Genomic DNA, 8464 nt, shown 5'->3' with positions numbered 1-8464 from the left:
ACAGTGGAGAGGCCATGGGAGATTGCCATGCCCACGTTCTTTCTAGATAAGGACAGTGCCCCAGGAAGGGGAGTTGATTTGTATCACAGAGGATGCTAGTAATGGAACAGAGTCTAGAAGCCCTGGCCCATCTTCTTCCTCACTGGTGCTCCTTCTGTGCCCTGACACACGTCAGGCATTTACCTATATGCGGTCTGCTGGGTACCTATTACTCTTGTTTGGTATTAATTGATGGCTTTTTTGTGACTGGTGCTGACCCCTCTTTGTAGAGGGAGGTATGGTATGGTCCAGAGAAACCCTGACAGGGGGGCCACACACACGCGGCCTCTAGGCACCATGTACAGAACCGTCACTGGTATTGGGCTAGCTGTTTAAAGGAGCTGTGTTGCATTTAAGCCTCCCACCTCACAGAGGCGGTTACTAGCATCCCCAACATACAGATCAGAGAAGTAAAGCAAGTTGCCTAGGATCACACAGCAGGCAGACAAGTGACAGAGTGAAGGTCTGAAGCCAAGTTTGGTTGATTTACCAATATTCCCCAACCACTATATGAACCATTGCCTGACCTTGCTGGCTAGGGAAGTTTCCGACTCAGAAAGCAGCAAGCTGCCACCTGCCTACCCTAAACCTTTGCAGATTTGCTGTTCTGGAAAAATACAATTGCTTGGAAACAGGCTCACATGTCATCACGCCTAAGGCCACCATCTAACTAACATTGGTGTAAAAAGTGAAAAAAATTCAATTAAGCGTATTATTTCAAGTATGAACCATCTGGCTGTTCTTATTTTTATTTGTTTGTTTATTTTTGTCCTTAATATGGCTAATGCGTCACTTGGCTGAAGCTTCCCATGTGCTTGCGAAGTTTCCCATTCACACAGCCCCTTCATGCCTGTGCCTTCCCTCCTTCAGAAGACCGTGACAGAAAGGAGAGACGCGAGTTATTTTTAATTTTGCCACTGAACGAACATCCAGATCTTCCCTTCCAGCAGCTAAGCTTATATGTTTTCTCAACAGGGTATTAATTACCCGGCTCTGGGAATGGCCAGCCAGGCTGCTCTGAGGCTCTGCTGCCCTGCCAGCCACAGCGCAATTGCTCACGGACACAGCAGGATGCAGAGGCTTCAGCAGGGAGCATCCTCCTGCTCAATAAAGGCAGACATGGGTACCGGGTAACTTGTTAAACACATTTATTGATTTCTTGACAGTAACCAAACACAGTGAGTGACCATTATAAACAAGGAAAGAAAGGCATTCGTTTGTATTTTGTGAGATCCGGCTGCACCTGGAGAGAAAAGACACCCCCTTCCCAGGAATTTACAAGGCAAAGTGCATTCCTTCAAGGGAACATCACAGGGGGGATGGCAGTTTTGAAACGCAAGAAATCTGTCGCCTGCTATCTCAGGCTGAAGCTCACCTTGTATGAATGATCGAGCCATGGAGTGGAATTAAAGTTATACTTGCTTAGCAAATGCATTCCTGATTGCCACAAACTCAGTAAAAACTGGCTGCAAACGAACGGAACAGGTAGATGAAGGAATAAGTGAAATCAAAGAATGCAGTTGCATGGAGCCGAGGCTTCGCCTGTAAGGAAGGAGAACAGACTAAAGCCAGAAAAATGAAATGAACTCGTTAAACACATTTATTGAGCTGTTAACAATAACCAAACACAATGTATGACCTTTGGAAAACAAGAAACAGTGAATGGATCGATTCTGATCTTGGCAAATCCTACTACAGATATGTGACAAAGAGGGGAAATAATTCCATTTCTTTATAGTCTGCAGTGATATATATACAATGTGTATCTCTTCAATGTCTGTCCTTTTCTTTTTAAATTTTTGAGTAAACAGAAGAATCATAATCTAGAAATAAGTGTCCTTGGCCAACTTTGTCCTGGTTCATCTGTCACCAGCACCCTCAGAGGATCCTAGGACACCACCCGAGATCACTTGATGCCAAGAACAAAGTCCACTTGATGCTGTCGGAGCTGTGTTTCCTCCTCTCTCTCTTTTGGAAGAATTTTGTATGTACAAAGGCTGAAAAGTCTCATTGGGTAGATTTATTAGTTCAGGAAAACAGTATCAAAATTGTAATCAGGTTAACTGGTTATTTTCTTCTAAGACCTCTTATGAATGAGCCTGTTTTTTTTTCTGAAACTTGACTTCCCATCTTGGAGGCCATGTAAGTGTGTCTGTGTGTGAATACGTTTGCGTGTGTCCATGTGTGTGTGTGAGTGCTTGTGTGTGTGTGTTGGTGGGTGTGTGTAAGAGATGTGTTCCTCTGGCATGGTGTTGCAGACACTTTTCATGAAGAAAGGGCCAATCCAAAGAGTGGATGAAGCTTGAGGGAGGGAAGGAGAGAGAAGAAAGAAGGGGTATCTAGGTTACATCAATTCACAGTTGTAGCATTTCTTCTTGAGATTCTTCTTGGCCTCGTTCCTTACTTGAGGAGCCATTCATTTACTGGAAAGGAAGAAAAAAACACAGACACACACAGTACAAAACAAGGCATAGTTGAATTAATGTGAATGAAGTTGGGGGGGGGTTACTCCAAAGGGGAAGGGACAGTTCTGGGAATTGTATGTATGTATCCCAACTACCTCATCCACTTCCTCATAAACCTCTAGGCCTGAGCTGTCCAATATGTTTGTTACCACTCACACGTAGCTAACATTAATTAAAATTAATTAAAATGAAATAAAACTAAAAATTTAGTGTGCATCACCATACTAGCCACGCTTCAAATGTTTGACAGCCACGTGTGGCTAGTCGAGACCATACTGAACAATGTAGATATAGAACATTTCCATAGTCACAGAAAGCTCTAGTGGATGGCAGTGTTCTAGACCAGGGGTGGGCAAATGACAGCCCATGGGCCAAATACAGCCTGTGATCTGTTTTTGTAAATAAAGTTTTATTGGAACATGGCCACACCCATTAATTTACATAATGTCTATGGCTGCTTTCACACTACAACATAAGAGTGTAGCAGAGACCATATGACTCAAAAGCCCAAAGTATTTAACAGCTGGCCCTTTACAGAAAAAGTTTGTGATCCCTGCTCCAGACTGTAAGCTCTGCATGGGTCATATCTGTCTTCCTCACCACTGTATTCCCATCACCTAGCTAAGTATGTGCCTGGCACCTAGTAGGTGCACAACAACTAGGTGTTGAATAAAGGGAACGTTCAATGAATGAGTTGAGTATTTTTCTGGTAGTTCTGGCTAGAAGGGAACAGAAAATTGTAGTTTGGACACTCTACATATATCTGACAGAGAAAAAAGAGGGAAATGTGGGGGAAGCAGGAGAGCTCAAGTGGGGGACCTCGGGGCAGCAGTGGTAGCTGCTTCTAAAAGCTGCCTGATAACATCCGTAGCTCCCATATTTGGGCAGCACGTTATTGCTACAAAGGGCTTCCCCACCCAGGCTCTCATTTGCTCCTCACAAGTCATGAAATAGATGGTATAGGGACTGTCATGAAAAAAGCCAGGCCCTGGGGGAAATGACTGTTGGGTTTACATGGCTTGGTAGTGACAGAACCAGGCCTGGAGCTCAGGTGTGTGGATTCCCTGCTGAAGGCATCTGCATGACTTTCTTCTGTCTCCATCTTCCTTTCCATGTTGAGGGTTTACCACAACGGCTGACAGTTACTGAGCATGCATAAGGGAAGAGAGGGAGCTGGATATGGACAACAGGGTTATAGGAGGCAGGAGTCATCTTAAATGTCCTCTTTAGTTGGGATAATAGTCACTTCTAGAAACACAGCACTGGAAAACGATGTGCTCACACATAGTTCCTCGTTGGATCCCATTGGCCTGGCATCCAGAACATTTGCTTGCCTTTTGGGAGAAAGGTGGGTGGAGACCACCGTGCGCATAGCTAAAAACTTGAAGGCTTCTAGCTGTCCTGTTCTAACAAATAACACTGGAAAATCAGCCTTGCTGGGCCCTTGGTAAAATGGCAATAAAAACGTTGTCTTATGGCTAAGCAAAATCAGTCAGAGAAAGACAAACACCATATGATGTCACTCATATGTGGAATTTAAGAAACAAAACAAACAAGCAAAGGGAAAAAGAGAGGGGGGTGCAAACCAGGAAACAGACTCTTAACTACAGAGAGCAAACTGATGGTTACCACGGGGGGAGGGGGTAAGTGGGGGGATGGGTGAAATAGGTGACGGGGATTAAGGAGTGCACTTGTGATGAGCACAGGGTGACGTATGGAAGTGTTGAATCACTATACCATATACCAGAAACTAATATTACACTATAGGTTAACTAACTGGAATTTAAGTAAAAACTGAAAGAAATAGAAAAAGGAGATATACCTCCCTGGTTCCCGTAAGTTTAAAGTGATATGGCGCTGTAGATTCTAGAAGCTTGAGATAAGGTCTGCAATTTTGGGAAATGTCCTTAGTGTAATGACTTGTAACTATTTATATAAAAAATGCATATAACCCTACACCAAATGTTCCTTCATGGGAGCACTCTCTTCTTTGTGAAGATTGTATATACCTGGCAGCTGTCCTAACTTGGGCTCCGATAACACTTTCTTCCTTCCTTCCTTCTTTCCTTTTTTTTTTTTTTTTTTTTTTTAATGCTGTCTTGCTTGAACCAGAAGGGATTTGAAGGTTTGAGCATTCCCCCCACCCCCGGTGCCCCTGCCTCACCTCTCTATCTCTATCTTTCCTTTCTCTTTCTTTCTTTTTCTTTCCCTATCTATCTCTATCCCTATCCCTAACTCTTTTGCTATCTCTAATATCTCTCTCTATCTCTACCTCTTTCTCTCTCTCTCTCTCTCTTTCTCTCTCTCTCTCTCTAATCTCTATCTCTAATGATATATAGGTTTTACCAACAGAAAAACACGATACAAATGGAAGGTGGTGGTCTCATCGTCATTTGTAATCATGGTTCTTATATTGGGAGCTAACACCAGGCCTTTAAGAGCCAGCCTAAACAAGATGGCTGAGCTCTGGCTGGGGTCGACTGCCCTCGGAGCCACTGCACCCACCTCTATACTGAAGCTTCTGGGCTCGGTTGTTTGGACAGTCCTTCCCCTGTAAACTGAAGTTGATGTTGGTGCGGATGCAGCGGTTATTGAGCGGCTGCACAGGCCTGAAGTTGTCACTCATGCTCAGAAAGATCTGAGATGGCTGATTCTGGCTGAGCAGGCGTAAGGAATGCATCTGTGGAGAGAGACACAGCTGAGTCCGACCCATTCTCCTAAATGCACTAGGGAAAAAGGAGGACCGCGTAGACTGTGGCCATGCCTGGTGGTACTGGCTGCCTGGGAGAGGGCGTGTGAGCCCTGCAGAGACCCTTGTTTCATGGATTCAGTTGTGCTGCAGGCCCACTGATGCCTCCGTGCATGGAGTGAGCCTTGCTTCTATCTGACTAGGTCATACATGGCTCTGAACAAGTCCTTTTGCTCTCTCTTATCCTCAAATACACTCTCTGTCAAAGGAGGAAATCTATCTAGTTGTTCTCCAGTGTCCTTTTTTTTCCTCTGACACCTCATGGTTTGATAACTTTCACTAATTCAGGGAATCATTCCCCCACATGGGTATTAGCCAAACGGTAGTGATTGGTCCCAGGGTCGGAGCTACATTACGCTGGATCAATCTGGTTCATTTTCTGTGATTATCAGGACCAGGTGGCTGGACTGGAGCATTTTCTACCATGTTCCACCCCAGGACTGTGAAGCAAAGGAAGAGTCTCCAACAGAAAAGAAGAATAAAGCATATGTGCAACAAGGAGCAGAGAAGAACAGGGAGGATGGACTTCTCGTGAATTCCTGACAGCAATTTCTGATCTCAACTTCCATGAGATGCCCCCATATCTCTTGAATACATCCTTTTCCCTAAGTTTAAGTCATCTGGAGGGGGTGCCTTGTCACCTAAAGAATCCCAATCACTACAGATAGGGTCAGAGCCTTCAAATGGTTCAGACTGTTGGCTTGTGAGAACATATTCTGTCAAGGAGACTGGATAAGGAGATTGGATTCTACTTCCTTTGCTCATCTATCTTCCTTTTGAGTTTTTATAGACGCTCACCATCAGAGAAGTCCAAACTCGAACAGATGTAATTTACCCCCCCTCGTTATAAAGAGGAGGAGTATTCCCTTCACATAAGTGGGGGTGACAGCTTTAGGAGCACACAGTTGAGCCATTAGCAAAGCTGGCACCAGGTGGCCACTGGTTCTCATGCAGTTCGGAGGAATGCTAGTCCGGTGAGGTGCTCTAAAAAATCCCACATTCAAATAGGTTCGTGAAATGCTAAACATCCCGTGCCTTCCCTTGGAGACGGACACATGTATTATCAATTTAAAGGCCCTGAGAAGTTTCCCAATAAGAAAATCTATTTAACTTTTTTTTTTTAATCCAGCTTTTTCAAACATATTTCGACATATCCATTTTGCTCACTTGCTGTCTGAACATCACAGCTGTCACACTTTGGGAACCCTGCTCTCTTTTCTCATTCAGACAGGTGGGATGGTTCTATCTATAATTAGTTCACGCTAAGCCTTTTCAGAGGCTGGTTCTTCAAACACAGGTGTGGTGATTTCAATTGTGTACCCCCAGAATTCATAAATTGAAGTCCTAACCCCAGCACCTCAGAATGTGACTTTATTTGGAAATGGGGTCATTACAGATGTAATTAGCTAAGGTCATAACGTGGGCCCTGATTCATTATGACTGGTGGCCTTATAGAAAAGGGGATTTGGACAGAGACACAGAGGAAGAATGCTATGTAAAGATGAAGGCAGAGCGGGCAATGCTTCTACAAGCCAAGGAGCACCAGAGATTGCCAGCAACCCACCTGAAGGACAGGTGCGGAACAGTTTCTTCCTTACAACCCTTGGAATGGATCAACCCCGCTGACACCTTGATCTTGGATTTACAGCTTCCAGAGCTGTGAGGCAGTACATTTCTGTTGTGTAAGCCACCAAGCCTATGATGCTTCATTGAAGCAGTCCTAGCAAACTGATAGAACAGGCGCTCCACAAACCCAGTCGGTCTTTATACCGTCTTCCCCATGAGCTAAAAGACCCCGGAAAAGCTCACCTGCATCCTGGTTATGTACACAGGTTTGTTCATTATTATCCAACTTGCTGTCTCATAGCAGGGTGGGATAGTCATCGACCCATCATAAGTAATGAAACTAGAGGTCTCTGGATATAGTTCCTCTATATTAAGTCCCTGTAGTAAATATGCATCATCTAGAGAAGAAAATAAGAAAGATTTAAGAGTTAGGTTTCTTGAGAAAGTGTGATATTGCTGATAATTGTTTTTTTTTTCTTTTTCTTTTCAGACTCCAGAAGACCGTATCTGCTAGGACAGGCTATAGTAATGAACAGCTTCCTGCCTCCACCCCCCCCAATCTCAGTTATTTTTAAATTTTGTAATGTTTTATTTATTTTCAAGACAGAGAGAGACAGAGCATGAGCAGGGGAGGGGCAGAGAGAGAGGGAGACACAGAATCTGAAGCAGGCTCCAGGCTCTGAGCTATCAGCACAGAGCCTGACGCAGGGCTCAAACCTACGAATGGTGAGATCATGACCCGAGCCAAAGTTGGACACTCAACTGACTGAGCCACCCAGAGAATCTCAGTTATTTTAAACAACAAAGGTTTATTTCTTGCTTGTGTACATGTTCACCCTAGGTTGGCTGGGAGCTGCCTCCATGTCACTGCTGTTCACACTCAGGGACTCGGGCCCATAGAGCAGCTGCCATTTAAGACCCTTGTGAGTAGCAATGATAGAAAGCAAGCATGATGAAGCATATGTTGTCTCTTAAAACTTCCATCCTAGAAGGGACACATGTCACTTCTGCTCACACTTTGGCAGCCCAAGAAGTAATATGGTCAAGGTTGACAACGGGGATTCAAAGAAGCACATTTCTCCAGCAGGATGGGGGCAATGAATACTGGCGAACAGAAATGTGGTCACTACAAGGACACAGGAAAGAACCAAGTCCGTGGTGATGGCCCCTGAGACCTAGACCCATAGCATTATAGTCATAATGAAATATACAATTAAAGGCTTCAGGACCTATTGAAACATTGCCTGGTCACCATTCTTATTTGTTTACATTGCTCAATTAAAAGGACGTTAAGAAAACACTTTTAGAAAGAAAAGCAAATCAGGCCAGATCCTACCATGAGATTCAACAGTTAAGTTCAACAATGGATTTCATTTTTGTGGATCTCCTCTCTATCGGGCCCATGTACATAGCCTTTTCTCTTTTTACACGTATTTGAGGTAGTCACACTCATATGTGTTTTAGTATTAAGTATGCTTTTTCAATTACAAAAGTGACATAAGTATATATCAGACTATATGGAAAAAAGAGAGAAAACAAGAGGATAATAAGCACCTCGATCAACTAAAAACAGTTGCCGTTTTGGTTTGTTTCATTCTGATTTTTAAATTCAACACACTGGTTGTACTTTGTAAACACTGAATGT

The 8464-nt window shown here is 43.8% G+C and overlaps 1 protein-coding gene across 1 annotated transcript in view; it reads right to left on the bottom strand.

The window, feature by feature from the left end:
* Nucleotides 1-1241: 1241 nt before the first annotated feature.
* The window catches only part of CA10 (carbonic anhydrase 10), a 495011-nt gene continuing 487788 nt past the window's right edge, over nt 1242-8464 (bottom strand). The window contains exons 8-10 of the mRNA XM_042966021.1: nt 7063-7217; nt 5010-5184; nt 1242-2462 (exon numbers count right to left, since the gene is read on the bottom strand). Coding sequence (XP_042821955.1) covers nt 2440-2462; nt 5010-5184; nt 7063-7217 — 353 coding nt within the window. The 3' untranslated portion in view covers nt 1242-2439. The remainder of the gene's footprint in view (nt 2463-5009; nt 5185-7062; nt 7218-8464) is intronic.

Source organism: Panthera tigris, chromosome E1 (genome assembly GCF_018350195.1).
Source record: "Panthera tigris isolate Pti1 chromosome E1, P.tigris_Pti1_mat1.1, whole genome shotgun sequence".
NCBI classification, from domain to species: Eukaryota; Metazoa; Chordata; class Mammalia; order Carnivora; family Felidae; genus Panthera; species Panthera tigris.
The sequence above is the reverse complement of the archived record's forward strand: the minus strand, read 5'-3'. Positions and strand labels throughout refer to the sequence as shown.